The 24,799-nt window shown below is 41.5% G+C and overlaps 1 protein-coding gene across 1 annotated transcript; it reads right to left on the bottom strand.

The window, feature by feature from the left end:
- Positions 1-238: 238 nt before the first annotated feature.
- On the bottom strand, positions 239-24,094 carry ago1 (argonaute RISC component 1). Its single transcript, XM_080897241.1, has 19 exons — positions 23,617-24,094; positions 18,047-18,233; positions 13,831-13,951; positions 12,740-12,921; positions 12,026-12,162; positions 11,564-11,698; positions 10,449-10,536; positions 9,605-9,752; positions 8,667-8,786; positions 8,432-8,554; positions 7,626-7,759; positions 7,198-7,382; positions 6,850-7,009; positions 6,507-6,597; positions 4,202-4,396; positions 3,979-4,113; positions 3,782-3,883; positions 3,435-3,634; positions 239-2,938 (listed from the first exon to the last, which is right to left on the bottom strand). The coding sequence occupies exons 1-19, from the start codon at positions 23,639-23,641 to the stop codon at positions 2,830-2,832; spliced, it is 2,577 nt and encodes an 858-aa protein (XP_080753367.1). The 5' UTR covers positions 23,642-24,094; the 3' UTR covers positions 239-2,829.
- Positions 24,095-24,799: the final 705 nt, after the last annotated feature.

Here is a 24,799-nt window from a genome sequence, read left to right as displayed (position 1 = left end):
GCCCTCACCCAAAGGTAACCCCACCTTTTGAATGAATTACAGTTTGAGACTTAGGAGGTGCATTTTTTTCTTCATCCACCCATGCATTAATATCTAAGAATCATTAGTTAAGGTGGATTTCAGGATGCTATGAGAGTAAGCCTTGATAAATCCCATGACTTACTTTTCAGACAAAGCTGTATTAAACGCACACTAAAATCAAACAAAAAACGCAACAAGAGTAATAAAAAACAATTTTATTTTCTTTAAAAAATAACCCTCCCCAACAGAGTTCCCATACTATCACATACAGAGCCAAAATAATATGCTTCCACGTCCTTTCATTCAAATCTATTGGGAAGTGCTATGACAAGGACTGTTCTTGATCAGTGGCTTCAATATTGCTTAGTCAGACCGTGAGGCTGCGTGGAGGGGGAACGGACTCTCCCGTGTCCACATGATACATTTCCAGGGTGACTGCCATTTCGTCTCCCCCCTTTGCAAGGTGCTTTGTGGCTTCAGTGAGTGAAGAACTGCATCTGGTTTCAGTGGTGTTGGGGAAATGCCCCCAGGTTGATATTTTTCCTTTCTTTCTTTCTTTCTTTCTTTCTTTTTTTTAAAACGCAGAATGAGGGGCAGAAGACTGGCCCCGACTGTGAAAAGCCCCTCAACTGCTGGGCCAAAATACATAACAGGTTAATATTATATATTCATATATACAAATCACCGTGGACACAATGAAGGATCAGTAAAACGGTGTACAAAGGCATTTTGATTATGCAAGTTCATAAACATGATTTAAAAATCAAACTCATCTGATCTCTTATCTTTTGATCCCTTTCGACTCAAAAGGGGGTCTGACCATCAGACAAGATTTGAGGCGCTTAAAGGGCAACTGAGGTGGAATTTTGGGACCGTCTCCACAGTGCCCTCTTGAGGATACACTCTGACACTAGTCACAATATTCATAATAATAATGACAAAGGAAAAAAGCAGTCTTTATAACCATTACACAATCGAGGCAAAACGACTGACAGGCAGTGGTGAGCGCGAGGCTCCTACCTCTAAGAAAACCAAAGTAAGGTGGCTCAGAATATCCAGTCATAAAAAATAATTACATGCATTTTTCTTCCATAAATCCAGAAAGTGACTAGATGTAAAGGCAGGGCATGTTAAATAGTCGTGATAGAGGCCCACCCTGTCAAATGTAGCAATCCCCTAACTGTGCTGCCCACGCACACAGAGCACCAATAGGGATTGGCTAACACAACATAGGGGATTGGGGCAGGGGATGCTGCAGGTGTGTTATGCGACGAGTGAGAACAGACGGCAAGGATAAAAGGTGATGGCGGAAAGGTTGATGAGTTTGGCTTAACGTGGGAATGGGGGGAACAAGTGCATTTGATCAGCTATGTCTCTGCATGCTGAGAAGGAGACTGAGAGCGCAGGCATGTGTGTGCTTCTGTTGTAAATGCCTGCAGAGGGGAAGAGCTCTGTGTAAAAGCGGGACAGGCGCAGGATAGGTTGGTACAGTTAGGCAAAGAAAAGCACGGGTGGATGCGTGGAGCGCGCCGCTTGGCGCCATTTCCACTGATACACGTTGGAATGTGCAGACGGATCGGAGCAAGGTCAGTTGCTGAAGGCGACTTCAGCTTTGCAGCACTTAAGTGATCATAGACTATATTTGCCTGCTTTTAACTCTACAGAATAGTGTTGACCTTGCCTATTGCCTTTGTTCTGAAAGCTACGAAAGTGTGGGTGTGAAACGTTCAAATGTAGAGTGTAAAGTCTCGCCAAAGGCTAGTTTCACCATTTTGAAGTAAAATAAAATAAAAGTAAAGTTTAAAAAGTGCCTCGTAAATTCTAAAAGAGCGATGTATAGAGAAATAAAAGATTATCTTCCTGTTTGAGTGCCCCCTTTCCATAGGGTGGCATCACTTTTGGCTGGTTAACAATGCTGGTTTAGGTGCATGGGGTGCAAGTATATTAGATACACACTATGCAAATGGTCCCTCTACTGTTACGCTAAACTTGCCTCTAAAGGCGAAATCTCTAAGGGACTGGCCAACCAGGACAGAGTGTGTGGCAGGACTCCTGTCCTGGATCTACAATATGCTACACCTGCTCTTTCTTTGTCTGCTATAATATAAAGACCAGAGGGCTAGCCTCGCATGTACTAACAAACTCTTTATGTGCAGGACTGGTGGCACCTACATGCTAACACTAAGTGCTAATGTACCATACCCCGGACTCCTCAAGGCTGTTTAAAAAAAACAGTTTTCAAAAACATTAAAAAACATGAATGTAGTTCATGATAACATTAAAATGATACATGTAAGTGTGCGTGCCCAGTACCACCTCTAATGAGGATCCCATCTAACAAGGGGCTTGCAATACTGGCATCCGGCATTTGGATGGGTAGAGGCAGCATCGTGGTGGCAGTTAAAAAAGTTTTTAGGATTTCTTTTCTCCTTTTTATCGCCTAGTTTTCTATTTTTCTCCCATCCGTATTGCATACTTACATACATAGGAGTGTGAAGGTAGCATACAATACAATTACATAATACCCATGATTTAGAAATTCAACTTAAAAAGATCAATAGTCCCGGTAAAGTAAAAATAACAGTAATATTCATAACCTTTTGAGTGCATGAGGCTGCAGAGTCTACCTGTGTTTTACAGGAGAGGGGATTTGTGTTTCTTGGATTTGAGTGACTGATTGCTGTGAAGTATGTGTAGTGGGCAATTGTAGGGAGTAAGGGATGGGGATGAGGTGGTGCCGGTGGGCCGTTTGCCCACTCTGGTAGAAATGAGGTGGGAGGGAACGATGGCGGCGATGGTTGGTGACGCTCAGGCGAAGTACATGGTCCTCAGAGTGTCATGATGAATCTGAACAGCCTTAGCCAACGCCTGGGGATCCCGACCGTTACTCTGACCGGACACATGGCTGCCCTCTCCACTGCAGAGAGACAAGAGGGTGATGAGAGAGCGAGCAAAGATGAGTTACACATTTCATGTCTTGATAAGAATAAAATTGGCAGCAGCAGCAGACCAACAGCCCCACTTGCTGCTGGTCGTAGGAGTTGTCAGTGACAAACTGTAGACAGTATAAAAGATGTATGTAAAAACTGTGATGTCAATCACTGGTTAGCGAAGTCCTGTTATCTTGGTGTTTTGAAACTGAGCATGACTAGGGAGGGATGGACTTGACTGTGAATGACTTGTGATTGACAAATCATTAGCCAGTGCACACACCCTGGATAATCGTTAATTCTGCCTCTAAGAATGGCCATAATTTACAAAATTAACTTCAGTTTGACCTGAAACTACCAACTGTGAAAGTCAAGAAAGTGCTTACTGAGGCCACAGAGGGAGCAAGCTTACCAACCCCCCAACAAACATCAACCAACCAAGAATAAAGACATGCGTAGTCTATCTTTCGTAGCCACACTGACCTGTCATGTTCTTTGTCTACCAGATGGTAGCGGGCACGGAAGGCCACGAGACGAGCATAGTAGGCTGGGGCAGGGATGGAGACTGAGCGGGTACAGCGCACGTAAGTGTGGCACAACTGGTAGGTTAGAATCTGCAACTCATCAGCTGTGAAGCGATTGTCGTCCCATAAGACGTAATAATGAGACGGCCGGCTGGTACCCTGAGGACCGAGGAGAAAAGGGCAATTAAAATAACAATAATTTTTTTGTGTAAAATAACTGCAAGGTTAAAAGAAGTCAAACAGATTTGTTCTTATTATATTATAATAGAGATTTCTATGGAACAATAAAATATCTATTATAAATACCTGTATTCCTGCATGACTACACAGGTAGAAGTCAAACTCGAAGGGATGAGTGATGCTGGTGTCCACTGTAGTCCCTGCAGGAATGTTCCCACTCTTCCCAATCTGTCCAAAGATAACACAAGGAAAAAAAACAGGTAAGCAAGTATGAAAACTTAGTCGGAAACAGAAAAACTGAAGGGAAAACAAAGAAAGTTTACCCTTTCAGATTTATCAGCACAGAAGAGGCGTGTGTGGTGACGTTTCTGCACCACGATGTAGGTGATACCAGGCTGATAGTCCTTTTCCAACTTTATGCACGCATCTCTGATGGCCAGCAGCTCGTAGTGGAGAATCTGTGTGTAACAGTTAGCACTCAGATTAAAACATGTTAAAATGGATTTTGGTGGCATTGTGTCATTAAGATCGCAACGTCCCACCTACCTGAGGCAACTGTCCCTCAGGAACACCGTCTCTGTAGAAAATGATCCTGGTGGGCTTGAAGCGGGTCGACTTGTAGAACTGAATCAGCAGTTCGCGCACCATGTAAGATAAATCTTCAATGATTTCCTGCCTGGGTCTCTGGACGCGCACTGTGGCACAGTATCTGCTGGGATGGGCATCCATACTGCCTACCACCTATTAGAGGGAGCAGGAAACATTGAAAAAGGAATTTAACATGATACTGTGTGGATCACTGATTTCACTCTTAATATGACTTGCAACAAACGAGCATTAGGTTATTGAGCCCCTTGACTAAAGTCATCTCTCAAATAAATACACCTTTTGTCACTGAACATTCTTCATGACTTTTTACTTTATGAAAATCTGTGCAGTAGTTGAAGTATTGATTCACAGACATGAGTCATTTTTTGTCGTGTGCATATTTGAGCATTAGCATCCCCTAAAGGCTGCAGCTGGGAAGTGTGCGAGGCTCAACGTCAACCTTTTATTTTCCTTCCCTCAAATCCTTACACGATACCACAATGACCATTTCTCACCAGTTTTCTTCTCAGCTCGTACTGTTAACGCAGACCTGCTTTCCTCTCCTGTCCTCGTGACTCAATTATTCGTCATAATTGCTAGGCAACAACACAGCCAACCATAGGCGAGCTGAGGTCAAGGGCGGACGAGAGCTGACGTCATTTCCTTTTGAATGTGAGTCAGTGATGAGCCATTTGTTTCCCTTTATACCTCACTAATTCCTCTCGCACTCCTCCTTTTTTCTCTTCACTCGGCCTCGTGTGCTGTGCGTCAAAGTCCAAACAAAGCGTCATATCGGCGCTATGTGCTTTTGATGAAATGGGCTGTGCATACAGGTGGAGTTTGAAGCAAACGGTACTATGAGAGAACCATTGAATGAAACCCTGCATCACCATAGCCCTATCAAACAGCCAAAACATAACTGAATAAGCCTGTTTGTGTCACAGCCATCTCAAAGTGTTCATCTGTTAAAGATCAAAAACAGCAGTCGGCTGAAATCCAGAAAATAAAAAATGAAATTTGAGAACAGAGCATGTGCACGCTTATTTCATTACACCACTTTATAGCACTCACATCGCTCATTATAGAAAAATAGGGTTACTTTAAACACCTAGTTTTGTTACCTAAGCATTGCACCTATGGCAGCTGATGCACCATCTGGACTTCCTTTTTTAACATTGCAAATCCCCGCTGACTGAGTTACACTTCTGACACATCGAGCAAACATGAGAAAAAGTACCTCGAAGCCCGCTGCTGTTGCATATTGTTTCAATAAAAACTTTTTTTCAACCCACAAACCGTGAGAACATGTGCCTGAAAAGACTTGACTTTACTAAAGCCACAAAACAAACCTCAGAAGGGCTCCTCAAATTAAATTACAATATAGTGAAATGTTATTACAGATTTTCTTTTGTCCAATGATGTAAAAACTAGTTAGCTTTAAGCTCTTCTATTCTGAACCTACTACCTAATGTTGAGGTATTCTTCTCTTACCAGCATTAATGAGCACAGTGGCCATCGAGTCCCACTGTCACCAAGCAACCACAAACGTGCGTTTTTTTTTCCCTGTGGCATCTCGGGGTCATTTGCATTATTTACATGCCCTTGCTATTTTTGATTTGCCTAAAAAAAAGGAGTGTCGAAGCCAACAAAGCAGCTGGATTGCCATCACATCCCAGAGAAACATTTTTACATTTTTTTATGACTTTTAGCTACTAGAGTACTTAGCAACTACTGTACAGTCAATATATATGGTACAAGGTAACCAGTGGCTTTAAGAATAATAAAGACCAAGTATAAATCCATTTGTTATCTAAAGGTCTTTGTCCTTAAATGCAGGTATATAGTGTTAATTAATGCCAATTAATTCTGTGTATGACTTTGACTTGTTGCTACATCTACACCAAATGACAACCAATGCTATAGTTTAAACCTAGAACATTTCTTATCGGCTTAATTAGAAAGTCTATTTTTTCTCCAAACAAAAACTAGTGCTTCATTATACTTATTCACATTTTTAAATAACTCAAATGTCTTTTCATCAAGTAAGCAACTTTAGCCAGTAACAATGAAAAAGGCTGTTCACAAGTTACCAGAGCCAAAAGCACACCAGTATTGCCCACCCATGGGTTTAACCTGCACGCCTAGATTTGAAAAGTGGCCAGGCTTTGTGACACACCGTGGTTGCACATTCCCTTCCTTTTCCTGAGATTGTATTTAAAATCATCTAGTGTCGTTTAATGAAGGCGTAATCTCCGAGACTTACAGCAGTAATGGAGGGCTTCTTGCCATCTCCAGCCGGGGGGTGTGTGACATCTGCTCCCAGGAAGATAACCGGCTGCTGAAACACTGCTGACCTGAGACAGCAAATGGAGGAGGTGATGCAAATTACACAGACTCATAAAGGCAGTGAAGGGCTGCTGTTGGTGAGTCATATTACTGAAACGTATTCAAACGATCACCATGTCATCCAGCAGGATTTTGATAGAAAACTCAAGTCTACTACCACTGTCAGCGCTTTACACCTATGTGTCAGCATCACTCATCACCTAACTCAAGATACTATAAATATGTGCAACTAATTAAAAACGGGTCAAACAGAAGCTCACCGTTGGTGAGGCACCAGGATATTGTTGATCCCTCCCAGCTTCACATTGATTTTGAGGCAGAGGTTGGACAGAGTCTGCGGCGACGTCTTCACCACATTCTTAACCTGGACACATTGCGTGGCCATGCCGAGGAGGGTGTCACCCACACGCTTTACCTCCGCTAAAGGAAAAAGTTTGGAAATTACTCACACGACAAAACAAAAACAAAACGTGATTCTAGTTTATTGGGAGCTTTTTAATACTCCCATTTGACCAAATGCTTCAGGAGTTTTTTGACTACTTTGAGCAACAGTATTTCATTTGTTTTGAGAAAATTATGGCAAACCACATGTATCAAATACAAGTTACCATAGACAGGAGTTTTTCCTGGCAGGATGACGATGATGAGCTGAAGTCCAGAGTATGTGTTTTTCAGGTGTCTGAACATGGGCTCCACGCTGTCCGCTCCCTGGGCATATTTACAGAAGCATGGCTGGCCCTGAATTGGCATCCCAGCATCCTTTGAGATTTTACGAAGCTGGTCTGTGAAGTTCCTGAAATGAACAAACAGATGAGCGTATAAAGCATCTCCGAGATAACGTTTTTAACTTATTATTTTCTGTCTTTGGGATATTACATATAGGAGGAATAAACAACATAAGAGAAGGATTGTTTTTCTTCTGTGCAAAAGCTCATTTAAAAATAACTAACCTTATGAAAGAAACAGCCATGAGCAGAAATTATTTAATCCCCCTCCCCTTCGACAAAATCATCTGCTTGTGCTCATTAGTACTTACTTGAGCACCTCTTCTCTGCACTGTTTCTGGGGGGCAAAGCAGGCAATAGCCCACACTTTGATCTCAATGCCATTATAAAACTGCTTCCCTCTCATGTCCCACACTCCCTGGTTGGGTGTAGCTATGGCACGGTTCTGTAAAAAAGAAAGGACCGGGAGAGACAGTTTAAGCCAAATCAGGTCACATTTATAGCAAAAGTACAGAGAGATGACAAATTAAAGCAAAAACAGAGTTTCCAAGGTCAAGAGCTTAGTGTGTCTACTAACAAACTAACAGTCAGTTACAGAAATTCACTCATTTTCCTCAGTCTGTGATCGACATGTCAAAACGAGTCTCTTCCTGTGTGAGCGCCACTTGAAGCATGACTGGAGATAAAGGATACTATTCTTCCAAAAGTGGAAAGCCCTGTCTCAGAAATTCTCAAAATCCTGCATCGGTATTCAGTTGGGAAATGGGATATGATCCACATAGACTAATAAACATCAAATAATTCAATCACTCCTTGTGCTCTACCCATCTACCCTATAATCATCAAAGAGATCACTCTAATCTGCGCCTCTTTATAGGATAAAAGCGATCACTCTTTGTATTGATTTGCAGTAAACCCTTCATCCAAACCATATAAGCAAATCACACAGAGATCACAAAAGAGCCACCACATGCCCTCACCAAAGGAGTCAAGCTTTCAAACTTGTCTTTTAATCTGTCAACACTCTGCTCTGTGTGAAACACACACAACTAAATGGCTGCATTCTTGACAACATAAAAGTCGATATGTTCAGGTTGACGAATGAACCGTGCCTTACCCGTCCTCCGTACTGCAGAATAGGGGCTGGCAATACTCTGCCCATCACCTCGGCCATGTCATCCTTCACCTTGATCCCAAACTCCTGAATGTACGGGTCCAGGTTGAAGTTGGCATTCTTCATCTGTAGAGAGTAAAGGACTTGTATTATATCTCACCGTCTCCACCTTGTACTATAAATCAGTCATTTCAAAATGATGCACGGCCTCCATCAAACACTTCCCTCTGCAACTCACCAGTCTGCTGATCTCTTCTTGCCTGTCCGGTGCGGAGCGAGCTGTGGCTTTAATCATAGTTGAGGTCTGATTATCTGTCAGTTTCTTGATGCATCGTTGACCGGCTACAATATTACACACCTGGAATGAATACATTCAGTCATTAATGTGTAAACATTGGCTGTCCCAATGAAAGAAGGTTTTTAGTCTGTGTGCATGGTTGTGTTATCTTTTAATACCCTCTATGTCGATATATATATCGATACACCTCAGACGGCCAAGCTATTTAAGGGCCTAAAATGATAGGCCATTTAACGTAATGTGAAAGCTTTACATTTTATACAGTAACACTTTTTTATGTCTCCAGTTGCGTTTATGATCCATCTACTGTTTTCTTTATCGAAGACAGATACCATTGTTATACAAAAAGGAGCTCGTGTCCATTAATGACCCATGACCTGTTTGCCTTGCTACTCTGGGCATTAAGTAAATGCCTCAAGGCCTCTGCAGCAGTAAATCTTACTACTTCAGCAGAACTAGCCGTGGTCTATTGCCAAATGTGACATTTTATTGATTAGAAGTGCAAAATTACAATAAAATCAAGCCCACATTAATAGTAAAAAACACACATCTATTTCAAGACTCAAAGATGATCCCACTCAGTCACTTGAAGGTTAAATGAAGGTATGTCGGCAGATTTTTGAGTACATAAACATAACATGTATTCTGATATTGATGTATTTGCCAATATTCTTTACATATGTACACGTGGGCAGTTTGTTGGGATTCTATTAAAAACCCCAATAAAAAAGTTTTGGAGGAATACCAGTTATTAATACACACAAATACAGACAGAGACATGATGAGCTAGTGTTGATAAACCGATATTCTGGTCATCCTCTACTTTAAATGGTAAACTTTTGGCATCATAGTTGAAACATCACTGAACACTTCCTCACCTCCAGAGGCAGGTAGGTGTGTTTCTGCTCCTGCCCCACCTGTAGACAGGGTAGGTGGGGGTATTTGAGCTGCAAGTTGTACTTCTGCTTGAAGTACTGAGCCACTGTACATTCTACTGTCTGCCCGCTTTCAAGCTGAAGGGGAAACCTGGTACAGAAAAAATGAGAACATGAGCATCATGTCAGTGTCATCACCCGATCGCTCTTCATTTGCAGGTTTTGTCTGTTTCTGTCTGTTATTTCTGACCAAACCTGAAAAGGTGCACTCACTGTCAAAAACAGTAAGAGATTTCCCATTTAAGCTACTTGATTACGTTCATAATAAACAGAGGAAAGAATAGCAGGTTTTTCTTATTCTAAAGAAAAACACTCCTCTTTCAAACATGATTAAAAATCATTATTTCAGCATTAAAAAAATGTTTCAACGAAATACTAGAAATACATGTTTATGCATAAGGAGGGACTTTTTTACCATTATCATAGAGCATTTCTACAATAGGAACTTTACAGATGAACAAGAACCTTCTGTAAACCTGGAAGGAACATTTACCTACATTTAAGCTAAAGAACTAAGATTAATTTAGCTCCTCTAGAACCGTTTTAATTGCTTTCCAAACAAGCAAGGACAAATTTTGGTGATTGGTCCAACATGTGATTGCTGCATTTGTACAACTTCAGCAAAATTAAGCAAAAGTACTTTCTTCCAGTGACATCAATATAAGGATGAATACCTAATATTTTCTAATGTATTACTCTAATAGGATAAAATAAAATAGCAAGACGCTGTCAAGTTGGGAAATAAATTTGTGTATTTTTTATGCCAAAAACAAAAGCAAAGTCTTACGTTTGGTGGCTGGCAGGACGTCTGGTAACATTGCATACACGATACTTTCTTTTCATTTGGCCACAATGGGTCACCTCCACCTTCAGGCCTGCCGACAGTAAGCGGGGCAACACAAATATTAAATAAAAGTGTCGGAAAGGAAGAGCTTAATGTGTGACCTGCTGTGATGAATTGCTTGGAGATGGTGGCACTGCCAACAAAGATAGGAGGCCGAGCCGAAGGTGGCAGATGTTAAGATTTTATCTGGGAGTGACCAGGAATGATAGAATTACAAATGAGTACATCAGAAGGACAGCTCATGTTAAGCAGTTTGATGAAAAAAGGCTGAGAGGAAAGACTGAGATGGCTTGGACATGTGCAGAAGAGGGATGGATTTACTGAGACAAGAGTGTTGAAGATGGAGCTGCAGGGAAGGAGGACATTCAGAGGGTTGGTGAGATGGAGGTTGGAAGAAGAAGAGGAAGACAACCAAGATACACAGAAGAGCATCTTTGAATGTCAAAGCATGAAGCAGATGGCCTGTAATGGGCTGATATAGTAGATGGGCCTGGTTTCTTGTTCTTAGCTACTCCTGTCAGTTAAGAACAGGAAAACGAGGCGACAGTTCATACAGGGTCACCAACATTGGACAGACAATAGAAGACTGCAAAAACATTGCCTCGTCTAATGAGCTTTAACAACATTGTCAGCAACATTTAGATAGATGTCAAATTCTGATTTGACATAAACAACATGTAAACATGGATCTATCCTGCCTTTATCAACGATTCAGGCTGGTGTAATGGTGTGGGGAATATTTTAGCACAATTTGGTCCTTTAGTACTAAATTGTGCTAAATTTAGTCTCCTTGAACATTTTACTGACCATGTCCATCTCTGTATGACCACAGTGTACCCATCTGCTTGTGTGTATTCAGCAAGTCTATACTTCAAATGCATAGAAGTATCAAAGTACTTTCTAGAGTGTGAATGTGTGTGTGAATGGGTGGGTGACTGGATGTGTAAAGCGCTTTGGGGTCTTTAGGGACTAGTAAAAGCGCTATTCAAATACAGGCCATTTACCATTTACTTTCATTATTTCTTCGGAAGGTACTTCCACACTTTTCAGTAGCCCACCTTTAATTTCCTTGGTGAAGCGGACCCTTTGTGAGTCAGTGAGGGTTTTGGGTTGCTCATCAATGTTGCGAATGTCCAAAACCTCACACATGAACTCAATTACAGGCTGGGCTTTGTAGAAAGCCGTGGCAGACACTAGAGGGAGACAGAGAGCAGAAATAAGTCAGAAGAAAGTACCAAAAAACAGGTTCTTATTAAAATCTGTAACTTTCAGAAGACTGCCACTTTTTCTTCACAGCTAAATGAGTGTTACAAACAGCCATAGAAACAAAAGCAGCAGTGTAAATTTATAACTTAACTTTTGTAAGATACTCATGGCTCATCTTTTCTCACAGAACAAGTTTTTCTTTTCAAAATACCCCCCCACCCTCCATGTTTCTGCCTAGTCACACAATGTCAGTAAAACCCACTGAGATCACTGGCTGACTACACACTCTGGTGAGCCTGTGTTCAGTGACTCACCATCAATGTTAAGCATCATCTTCCACATGGCGGGACGCACTGATTGGTGGAAGCCAAACCAAACTTCCCTTCCCCCACCAAGTGGGTGGTAGTATCCTTCAGGTGGGGAGAAAAATGATCGGCCCACTGGTGTGTACCTAATCAGAAGGGGTGAAGAGGTGGAAATCAATGTTCTGATTCAGGGCACGACCGCAGCATGAGTTCATGTCTAGTGATGTGGATGTTTCAGAACAGGTCACCTCAAGAAAAGCAGAAAACTTGCAACACCCAAACAAGAGGTTTAAGGAAAAAGGCTATTTTTCTTTGGATACTATATCTCTGATCTAATATCTGTGGCTTCATGACTTCCTTTTGAGCACTTTCAGGTTAAGTCTTCAAGCCAGTTATCATTATTACTTTGCTTAGCATTGTTCAGTGGACACTTTCACACAGGTGTCAACTAACACATGTCTTTTATTTAGTAATTCTGATGCCTGGAGCGATGATGATCTGATGCTTGTGGAGGGAAGGACTCAGTAAGCACCGCTAAGCTGTAAAGTTAGAATATCACAAAAAAATAATGTGAAAAAAACCCCTGTAATTTTACTAAATGTTTTCAGGATGCACAAAACTCTTAGAAATAGCTGATTATCTGTGTGAACAGACTGTTTGACAGACTGTAAATACTGGTGTGTGTTGTTATGAACCTATAAGAGAAACTTTGATATACTCGACCTCATAGAGGCCAGGTGACGCATGGCCACATCCAGGGCTTGAACTGAGTCAAGGGGGACCTGCAGTCGGCCACTGACTAGAGTCTCCTGCAGCAGGCGCCATGACACCTTGGCCAGCCAACGGATGGACACCTTGAAGATTCGATCCTTTCCCTCGCCAGGAATCGTCACCTCAAAATCTACCTGAGAGAGAGAGAGAGAGCAAAAGGTAAAGAACAAATGAAATAAAGACACACCTGTAGCAACAAAATGAAATCCTCAAGCTCTGCAGTAAACTGTAGCCCTTTTCAGGTACTGCAGAATATATTATTGGAAGCTGACATTTCACTAACCCTGCGCTTGTATGGTTTACATTTCTTTGCATAGTTTTTGCATGTCTCCATACCTGTAGGTGTGACTGTATGTTGTATGTTGTATGTAAGTTTACTTTCTAGGCAATAGCTGGAGACACAATTCCTCACACCTGTATGGAAAGTATAAAAATATACAAAGCAGTTTGGTAGCTGGGCTGTCTGTATCCAGAAGTGCAAAATCCTAAATTTCTCTAAATAACACATTACAGTGTTAAAAAGTGAGTGAAAAAAATGCTGGACTATGTTTGGGGAAGGAGCAGTGACTTCCTGTCTTATTACCACAGACGAGATCCAGAGATGCTTTTGGAAAGATGTTTTTCTAATTGCCCGTCAGGGGCAGTCAGGTGATCTGACCCTATTCTTTACACATCAGATATCTTCTAATTCATTTACTTAAGGCAACCAAGCACATTTCCTAATCAAATAGATCCTTTAAGTATAGAAAATAACATGACTAATTACAACAAATACACACATATTAAATGCTTTGCTGTTTTATAGAAACTTTTAACCTCTCAGGTAATCAAGCCAGGGTCATGCCCACGGACAGATGAGGAGGAATCGAACCACTAACCCTGCTATTAGTGGACAACCTATCCTGCTTTACCACGGCATCTTTTTACCGTCATTCAAATATTTGCTTTCCTGTTAAAAAACTCAATATATCACAGCTGAACAGGGCTTAGGAGAGACTTCACTGAGTGACTGTGTAACACAAAAAAACACTCCAAACATTTACCTTCTCACTCCCAATAGGAAGTGCTAGCACTGTGTAGATGTTCTTCTTGCCATCGTACACCGGCTTCCTGTCACCAAAGAGCTGGGGCTTGAAGTGCTGCACCATGTACTCCACCACCTCTCTGTAAGCAGCAACACATGCAAACATGACATGAGATTAATGTGCAATAAAGCCAGAGCAAATCCCCCTCTGCCAGTTAAACCTCTTCCCTCATCAGGATGCTGCTTTTGTCACGAGGAGGTGCAGTTATTGAGATATTGATATAGAGTAGGCAGGATACAGCTGGTGAGTTCAATATCTGGTGGTCACAGGGGGAGAAGCAAGGACAAAGAGCATGGGTGCAGGTGGTGGTGGGGGGGCTATCTTTGAATGCATGGTGCCTTGACCTTCACTCAAGTGTGGGGGATGAGGAGGTCTTTCTAAAAGGAAAGGTCGAAGGGCTTGACCCTTGCATGCCTTCTTGGACCCTTTGTGTTTGAGCTCCATTTCCTTCTGATTCTAAAAGATCCTCTCTTAATATCAGAGGAGATGGTACTAGAACACTCAGTGCTCAGGGATCCTCATTTAGAGTTTGGATTTTCTGAGGATCTACCACTAATAAAAAAAAATACCAATTTGCTTCATTTATTTCTGTTTATGGCCATGACCTTGTTAAATTGAAGGACAACAAAGCTCAAGGGCTCTCTTTCCGGGTTCCGCAGACGGCCTGTGCTGAGGATTTTAACAAAATTTCATTTGTGTAATCAAACATTTTATGAGGGTACTATTATGTTTTAGCAGACAGAAGTAAAAACTATCAATGTATTTTAGGTTTGAGATCACCAAAGTTCCTATTAGGAGACATACAAAATTAATTCATATGTATGAGACTGTACTTAGGTGAACCTTTGATGCTTTTTCTTATTTTTCTGTCATATGTATTGTTAGTGTAGTGGCTGATCATATTAATCGTGGCTAAAGTTTCAAATAATACATTTGGTGTATGTAATTATGAGTCAAAAGCAAAGATTTGAGGCTGCTCTAAATATTCAATTCAGTGGGGGTTTTTTCTAGTCTGGGCACCGTGTGACATCAGTGAGAGGGGATATCTTAATATGGTCATGTCCGGCACACAGCTGTGGCTGTGATCAAAGAAGCCCCACCCACCTGCTGCAAGGGGCCTGCCAATCAAAAGAAAGGTGGCTTAAAGGGATGGAGGCCTTAAAAGGAGAGTTGCAAAAATATTTTTTTCTCAGTCAGATAGATGGAGGCTTATTATGAGGAAAACATGGTGACTCAGTGGTTAGTGTTACCCTGCAGAGGCGTTTAGCTTCACAACCCAGGAAAGACTCCTGCATGTGGAGTGTTTCCAGTCTGACAACATAAGTAAGTCACCGCTAAATAGTGAACTTCATAAACTGAGTTAGTACCAAATAACTCAAACCTTTACCAAAATCATTTTCTTTTATTTTGTAGTTGCTGGGATCTGTGCAGTGGCTCGCTGAGACCCATGGGTAACACCTGGGTTGATTGCTCACCTGTGTATGTTTATCGCCCTGACAAGTCAACCACTCTTCCTTATCCGGGTCATTAATTTTTTTTGGTCAACTTAGAAGGCTACATATTTAACTATTTGTTCTTATGTATATTTATTTTTTGTGTAGGTCATATCTCCTCTCTTTGAGGAACAAGGTAAAGACCTAGCAGAAGACGGCTGCAGAGTTTATAGAGAATCACAATTCTCTTAGGAGCCAAAAATTGGATTGGACAGGGTTTTTTTTCCCCCATCATATACCTGCTGACTGGTAATGCTAGAGGTGCCAGTTTTCATATAAATGTTGATGATTCATCTGACTATAAAAAGTGGAAGAACAGCTCTATCTGATTGGAGATGGGAACAATTGGTTTATCCCTGTAGCTTCTGCTTATCTGCCAGTCCTCCCATGATTTCTTGAAACTACTACAAAGCTTTATTGTTGCTGTGAAAGGTGCTAGTTACATGTACAAATGGGCATTTTCAAGCTCTCTGTACCTTGCATTTCTGTAATGCAGACTTGCATGCACAACCCAGGAAGTCTAGTAATCCATGTATTCATCATTGGTAGGAGAAAGTGAAAGTCCTTTTTATGAAGCTTCTAGCACTGAACTTTACTCCCTTTTCCTGTCTTTATGTTGCTGAAATGCTTCACTCAAACTTCTCCTAATTCTATCATTCATTTTAAATGCTAACAGTGATCATAAAGCACTATACTAACTAGACAAGATGAAAGGCACGAGTGTAGAGATGACTTGGTGAAGTCTGCCACACAACCATTCTAGTTCAAAGTTCAACACACCTCTGAAAACAACAACAACAATGCTGTCACAGTTTAACACAGAAAACCTTTTATAGAGTGGGTGTGTGATGGCTGCATGTGAAGCCACATGAATTCACGCACCAGTACTTGGACAACATATTTTACATGTGATATGCATTGAAATACAAACAGATAAATGATGACACAATCTTTGATTTTGCATAACTTCTGTTTATTTAGACTTTGTTGAAGCTATGTTGATTTCCCCTTTGGGGTTATGGTAGGAAAGGCACCTGGTGTTAAATCAAACATACCTGTGACTTCAGCACTCCTAAATACAGGAAGTGCAACCTGGAACGTGCAATGTCCCAACGTCCCTGTTCTCTAAGCTGGTATAATCAGTCAGCATACAAGTTTCCCTTTGTCAAGTCAGTGCAGTTGGGCTTTGCTTTTATTTAGTTGGTTTGATGTTATGTTTGTTACCTTCTGATCACAAGTAGCTTAGTACTCCACAGGTGACCTCTTTAGAGGCTGATGTAACAATGGAGTGAATTTGTTTTTCAGTCTAGAAATTGTTGGCATTTACAGCCATATATTTGATTGAGGCTTTAAACCAGCCCCTGATGTATGACTCCACATATAAGACAACTGTGGAAAGTGAAGGTCAATCCCATCTTGTTGACAGCCAGCACAAAGTCAGACAGATGACACCATCTGAGGATGGTATAAAAAGCAGAGATCGCTATGCAACGTGAACCCCCCCCCAAAAAAAAAACAGGCCTTTGTGAAAAGAATGAAGTCACCTGGATCAAACATAATGAAACATATGTATACTGTGACATTTTTCTTTGCAGAGACAAGACAGACCGTTCACAGGAAGCAGCTCTTTGCTGAGCCATGGAAAGTTTGCAAGGTAGAAAGAGCACACTTCTCTCCTCAACTTTGAAATATATATATTTTTTATGTACACTTTATTTCTTGGATTAAAGTAATGAATGTGACAAATCACATTAGTTTTGTTATAACTAAAAACAGGGCCAGTAAAAACATGGACAGGGACTACAGGTTTCATGAAAAATACTAAAGCATACAAATACTTTGTAAGTAAACTAAGTTACTCCAATTTAAATAGGTGTTATACAGGTGATATTCTTCCAATGTTTGCATCAATCATTTGGCTTTAAGCTGCATCAGGAGGCACAACATTCAGCTCAAGCAAGTTGGTTTCAGTTTTGATTCAACCATCTGTCCAGTCACCAGCAGGTAAAGAAGGTAAAGCTACTGCAGGAAGGAAAATTGTCTTCTGCCTAATATAAAACTGAAACCCATCCAGGGAAGATGGTAAATTATATATTTTACTCAGTTTTACACAGATGCATTACTTTTTGTGCTCTTCATGTTCCTCAGAGTTGTAGTTAAAATGACTTACATAGCAGCACAACCTCCTGTTAATGTATGTGCTGTCAGTTATATAAATATCTGACACATGCAAACAGGTACAATTTTTTTTAACTTGATATCTATTTATATGCACCACAACTCCATACTGATTTTTCTCACATAAGGTGATGTTAAAATTAAAAGAGCGTTGCTTTGGCAACACTTTATTATTTTTCCAATACAAGAACCCCAAATTAATCATCGTAAATAGATGTTGCAAAGAAATACATTTTTCATGCTTCAAGTAGCTGTTATCGCTGCCTCTTCAAAGACAACACACACATTACTGGTTGGTGGCTGTTGGGCTTTCATTATCCAATTACCACACAGGAGGCAATTCAGCTACTTGATGACTTCTTCAATGCAAACCCACTGTTACAAATTAGTAACTTTGTTATTTGCTTATAACAAATGAGAACTGACAAGTGCTGATCTTTTCCATTAATGTGAGACATCAAAGAAAAGAAATGCAGAGAAATATTGTGACTGAAATATGTTACCTGTTGACTCGTCGTGGGCACTTGTCAGGCTTAATGTCCACCTCATAGTGATAAACATCCATCTTTGGGATCTCCACTTCGAAGTAGTTGGCCAGCAGCCTGATGGGCTTGCCCACGGTACCCATGCCTGGCCGGCGAGGGGCATGGAACACCTGCTGCAGGGGTGGGGGGAAGACCCCCATGGGCACTGGACAGATACAACATAGGCAGCCACAGACAAAGACAGGTAACAGGGAAAAATGTGGTTCAGAGCAAAAAGGGTTTGAAGTTGGAAAAGTGCACAAATACAAAGCAACACACAGGAAAAAACCAAAGGTAAAGCAAAGAATCAACGGTTGTGAGGGGGTGGCAAAGGAAGCAGTGGTGAACAGCAGAGGACAGGGCAAGGAGGGCATGAGCCAGGAAGGAAGCGTAGGCAGGGGAAAGGAGAACACCACAAGAGTCACTCGCAGGGACAGGAAGGCCGGTAGAGGGAAGATAGTTAAAAAAAATAAACAAGGAAGATATTAAAAGGCAGATTGTGCATTTGGGGGCAGCAAAGAAAGAGACACAGAAGTATGTACAGCAAGGTGTGATCGAACATTAACAACAGTAAGAGCAGCCACATGAGGTCATATATGGGGTGTGGGTGGGGGGGTTAAGAGAAAAGGGAATAGGGAGAAAGGGAGAAAAACATGAATAAATTTGTAAATATTTCCTTAAGTAAAAGAAAATATGATTAATTTTAATTTAATTTTGCTGTTCACCAGTTATCACGAAATCACGTTGTCTGATCACATGGTTACCATGCAAATTATGAACTATGATAATCAATTAGATGGATCAGAGTCATCCAGCTTCTTTATGTTTAAGATTTTTTTTAGCTGAATTCTGTATTGTAAAAATCTGTATTTTGGGGGTTTGGGTTCGTCTAAATTTTTCAGAAGCATCCCTGTGAACTAGGGCTGCCACGATTTGTCGACTAGTCACGATTACGTCGACTATCAAAATCGTCGACGACTGATTTAATAGTCGACGCGTTGTTTGAAGCTTTGTAAGATCCCAAAAGACGCAGGAATAAGTAGCAGGATTTAAGAGTGTAATAACGGACTGAAACAGAAGATGGCAGCACTGCATGTACAAGGATGCCAGCTGCCGTTAAACCCCGAAGAAGAAGAAGAAGAAGAAGAAGAAGAAGAAGAAGCAGCTGTGTCCCAGAATTCATAGCGCGGCCCAGCTCAGTTTCCAACAATGGCGGCAGCTAGTTAGTTTTAATACTCTTATTATTCTTTCTGGGTCACAAAATAAACGTTTAACATATTTTCAGCCGAGAATGTAGCTGTGTAAACCTCAAATATCGGCTCAGTTTATCAGGACACCACATATTTTCAAAAGCGCTCCGACGTTTTCGGAGACGTCTGTTACCCACTAGCTCGATAGCTAGCCGGGGGCTAGGTCACTAGCGCGGTGAGAACACCGGACTCCCGGCAAATTGTTTTCAAACCCACCGCCGTCTTTCGCTACTCAGGTTAAATATATATGAGTCACTTAGATAAATTAAAAATGTTGTTGTTTGGCTTTTTTTTTTTTTTTTTAGTATTTTATTTGTTCCTGAGTAAATCGGTTTGGCTGAGATTAAAGTTATAGTTTTTACACAGCTGAATAAACGTCAAGCAGACAGCTGATTATCAGAAGTGTGAGATGCTGGAGAATATACTCCGTTGTCCTGTTATATTTTAGATAGCAAGGAGTTTATTAAACTTCACCGAAACAATCTGCAAATTTCATTAAAATTGAATAAACTATCATCTTGTCTTTATTTTTAGTTAGCAGCTTAAAGCTGTAAGCTTATGATAGTTATATAAGAGCAGATGCTGCTGGTGCAATAAGCTGTAGTTTTACGTCCAGTGGATGATGATCTGATTAGTCGACTAATCGCATAAATAATCGGTGACTAGTCGACTATCAAAATAATCGTTTGTGGCAGCCCTACTGTGAACACACATTTGATGCTATATGCATATCATTTAATAAAAGTACTAAATTGGGGGAAAAAGAGATTAATTATGTGACTAAAATGATTAGTGTAGCAAGGGGGAAATAAACAGCAGCTATTTTGAGAATCAATGATTTTAGACATTCTGCAAGAAAAAAAAATAGTGAAAAATGTCAATTATTCTTAGCTTCCAGTTTTCTATTTGCATATTTTATCTGCTTCTTCTTCTATAATAAGAGAATAAAAGAAATTTCTATAAGCATGTCTGTCTGTTCTTCACTCACTACATCTACTACACACATAGATCACATTTATTAACATCAGTTACACACTACCCAGGAGGGCACTGCACTTATAGTAAGATTTGAACCAATACACCCAGCATCTTAATGGTCGTGGGTTTTACTTTCAAAATAAAACTACTGCCTGTGTGCAAGAGACACTTCACATGTCCAGTTTCCTTTCGAGTTGGTTAAGTTTAGCTCCAGCTTGTATATTCTAGGCCTGAAGCAGTCTTTTTAACAGTATACATTATGCCCATACTAGTTTCAAAGTTAAAGTCTCATCAAGTCAGGAGGTCTAACATAGAGGGGGTCCTAAACTGGGTGCTTGCTGTGACTCCTGCCTGAGAGGGGCCCACTGCCCTTTTGGTGAAGGAGGGCTGTTCTCTGGGGACCCAGAGGTTAACTCTGGGTCCCCAGAGAACAGCCCTCCTTCACCAAAACAAAGACCCCAGCTGCCCTGCGCCTCCATCTCGCAGACACAAATTCACGGGTGTACGACAGAGGGAGCGCCCTTGCTACGATGAACACACTCATACACACAAACACAGGGGGCCCCCCTGTACATTCCCAGCCTCACCATGGAGACACCAAGGCAACACAGTATTGTCATGGATATCAGGGGACCCGTGTATGTGTATGGCTGTTGGAGGAGATGAGAAGAGGCAGGGTGCTGCTGTGGTCATGCTGAAGAGACCTTGGCCTTTGTGGTCCTGAACTGAGCATGTTCCCACATCATGGCAAGGCGTCGGCATCCTCAACTGGAAAAGCTCTGCTTTAAATAGCCACTCCATCACATGTTCACTATTCAGAACATGCTAAAGGAATCGGAAGAGTAATGGCCATAAAACACTGTTTTCTTTTCTTAGCGGGTATATGACAGATTAAAGTAAAAATCATTGTATCTTAGACCATCAGAACTTTTATACATCACTGGATTGGTTTAACAAGATTAGTGAAGGGATTAGACGTCTTTCATTCAAAATATATTCCCTTTAATGATTGTGGTGGAGCAATGTCTAACACTTCAAACACAGGTCTGACGTAGGTGTTCAATTTGGGGTTCAGTGAGATCTGGTGACTGCAAGTAAAAATCTCAGGATATGATTCACATCAGTTTTACACTAAACTATCCAGTGAGCCCTTGTGCTCTACGGAAGGTAGGTACTGTCATCCTGGAAGAGATCACTGTCGTCAAGACAGTGATTAACAGATTAAGATGATATCTTAGAAGAAATCAATATTGATTTTCAATGTCTCACAAACCATGCCAGCAGCACAACTGTACCACGTAATATCCTCAGTGTAGGGGGTCAAGTATTCTGGTTTTTCCTTTAATCTGTCACCTATCCGTGTGTGTGTGTGTGTGTGTGTGTGTGTGTGTGTGTGTGTGTGTGTGTGTGTGTGTGTGTGTTCATATGAATATCAAAGTGTAGAATCACAAGTCCCTAAAACACATCTGACAAGCACTGTAAACACAGACACCAGACATGTGGTGCCCGCACGTACTTTATGTGCAAGAAAGCATGTACGCGTGTGAATGCGTGAGTGTCTATACCATGTTTTGATTGTTGCGCACGCACACACAATGACACACACTTCGCCCTCGTGCCAGTGAAGGCAGATGGTGAGAAGCGGAGCCAGCCCTCTCACATATCCCAACACAATAGCAGTCTTTCCCGGGCGGTAAGACTTAAAGCGGAGCTTTGGCGCTGCATCACAACATGAAGACACTCGCTACTTGAATCTTTTACAATGACGTAATACGCAATAACATCAAGTCACATGGGAATGACTATTTTAAAGTCATACCTGGGATAACACGTTGTTGTGTGTTTCGTTTTGGCTTCCTTTGCGGGACAACAAATAAAACAAATAAAGGATCTCAATGTGAACTTTTTAAACAACTCCACATTAAGTTTGCTGGTAATGGCAAAGATGTGTGGCTGGTGATGCTATACAAATACACACAAAAAAAGTTTAAAAAAACTAGAGAACAATTAGGCTCCAAAAATACAAGATACTGGCTTATAAGCTAAATTATAAGCCAAGTACACAAATTACAAGAAAGATTCATTTAGGCATCACTTGTGTTGGCCAAATCAGTTGTGTGTCTCCAAGTATTTGGCTGTTGACAGTGAGCCAAATGTAACCAGAAAAATCTTTCAAAATAGAAAACTGAATCATCACACTTGAAACACAAAAGGAGACGTTGAAATACGGGGCCTCTAGAGAGCCCCCCCCGCATCCTAAGAAATTAAAACAGGCCTATTCAACTAATTTCAAGGTTCAGGATCTGAAATGATGACGTGATTTTACCATCAGGGCCTGCTTTGCATAAACACAAGCCTGAAGATATCCAAAGAGGATTCAGGGATCGTTAACGAGTTCATGTCAAAACATTTTGCATCAATTAAAAATACAAGTCTTTATAAAAGCCATGCCTTCAACAAATTTAAGACATTCATGGCATGGTTGCATTATTAATGCCAGGCACTCAAGACGTTCCACAGTAAACAGACTTTAGACCTGGGCATAAAGTCAAGTCCAGTGAGTGCTTTAATTGCAGGTCTCCACACCTCAGTATCAAACAAGAAAACTACCAAATGAAGCCCATCTCTGATCTGACTGGCACTGTCTGCAGATACAGAATCAAACCGCAACACATAAATATAATGCTCTGCATGCTTCTCTCAGTCTAAACGCAGATTATGTCATCTCGAACAGGAAGAGGAGATAAGCCTTTTTCCCTCCTTCTTATTTCACATAGATAAATAATTCAGTTATCGCTGCAGATGGTAGGCCCGAGGTTGTCGTTAATGTGTGCATTTAAGGACACTGTGCTAAACTCTCTCTTGACAACCTTAACTATATTAGCAAACGTAACCTGTCAGTGAAAGGGAGGCTGGTCTGTTCCGTGGGGCGTGCGGGTGCAGCCAGCTGCTGCTGCTGCTTGAAGGCGGGCTTCACCTCGTCCCTCCTCACCAAGATTCCCACGACCTCCCTGCCCCCGCGCATGGCTGAGGATATTGTCAGACTCCAAAAAGGCTCATTTGCAGCTATAAATCTGGACAAATAATAACGCTTTATATGGAGTGCAGTGCATGCAGACAGCAAGACAGCTCCTCTCCATCTCACACCCTCTCTTCTCTAAACGTTCGATGCAACAGAGAGGCTTGACACCAAGCATCCTCGTACATCCCCCCCGATGCTAAGGCCAAGCTACAGTGTCTAGTTTTATCAGCTGCAGTTTGGCCCGCAGTATAGACCCGGATTGGTTGCATTTAAAACCACTTAAGTAAAAATAAACCTACCAGCGCCAGACGGTCCCGGCTCCATCCCATTCACTTAGCCGCGCGGGTACAAGCTAGCTAGTCCGGGGGGTGCTGTGGCCAAACCGCCGGCCCCCTTCAGGCTGGAAGCGTCTCAGACTTCCAGCCCCCTCCTCTCGGCGTGCAGTCTTCTCCTTTCTCGGTGTACTCCCGCCCCCTGCCCCTACCAGACACCCCCCCAGACCCGCAGAGGAGTTAAGGCTAACGCCGATAGCTGCCAGTTGCTCGTCTGCCCGTTGACCCTATAGCCAGTAACGGCGCAGCTGCAGGGCGATGCCGTCCTATTTCAAACCACTCTTCCTCGGCGGCGCAGCGGGATCCTTCCCGGTGCTCTGATTTAGCCGATGGTCCGCAGCGCTGTAATTTCTTGCCGTTCTGTTGTGCTCCTGCTCACCGTTCAAGCAGGACTCTCCAGCGGAACAAAAAAGGCCAGCCCCTCGCCCCCCTCAAAAAATCTGAAACTTCTTCTTTGCCATTGGAAAGTGTGAAGGAAGTGTTGACGAACTTGCTGTCACACCCCAGAGGTCGAAGGTGGAACTACACTGCAGATATGCAAATACAGCCAAATTATGTTTCACGTGTCAGAGACTGTGTGCTCAACGCTGAGGTTTAAAACTAATGATCACTCGTCTTAAAAAATACAGCCAACATATTCTGAGTACATTTTAAAGGTGCTACATCAGGGGTTTGATCAGTTTAATCTCAAAGGGGGAAGATCAGTAAAATTATCTATAATAACAACCTAGAGCATAATAACCTATATATCTGCTGGTGTAAAGAAGTTAAAGAACATTGTGAAACACATTTATTCTAACATTCTTTTATGAAACAGATGATTGAAAGTCAAAGAGTTCTCAACTTCAAGACCTTTCCATCACATGCATCAACCAAAGCAGAAAGTGGACCATTTGGCTTCGTCATGTTCACATTAACAGCTATTGCAGTTGTGCCATTAGCAATCTTGAAATATAACATTTAACCTTAATTGATAAACTTGTCAACCTACATGCTTGATATGTGAACACCAAGTCTTTCACTTGTCTTTTTTCATCCTCTTTTAGAAATTGTCGCAGATCAGTATTGCCAACTATACATTTGTCTTGGTTTATGTTTATTTTAGTAAAGGAAAGGGCTTAATGATTAATTTATTGATCTGTAATTACAA

The sequence above is a fragment of the Rhamphochromis sp. 'chilingali' genome (assembly GCF_963969265.1).
Source record: "Rhamphochromis sp. 'chilingali' genome assembly, chromosome: 11".
Classification (NCBI taxonomy): Eukaryota; Metazoa; Chordata; class Actinopteri; order Cichliformes; family Cichlidae; genus Rhamphochromis; species Rhamphochromis sp. 'chilingali'.
The sequence above is the reverse complement of the archived record's forward strand: the minus strand, read 5'-3'. Positions and strand labels throughout refer to the sequence as shown.

Bases quoted from the DNA above. Each gene is read 5' to 3' on its own strand.
- ago1 (XM_080897241.1), bottom strand. From the start codon at position 23,641: ATGGAGCCGGGACCGTCTGGCGCTG. The intron at 9,753-10,448 runs GTAAGACTTTGC...TTTCTGTACCAG, and splicing joins CGTCCTGCCAGCCACCAAAC to GTTTCCCCTTCAGCTTGAAA. The intron at 7,010-7,197 runs GTAACTTGTATT...TTTTTCCTTTAG, and splicing joins AGGAAAAACTCCTGTCTATG to CGGAGGTAAAGCGTGTGGGT.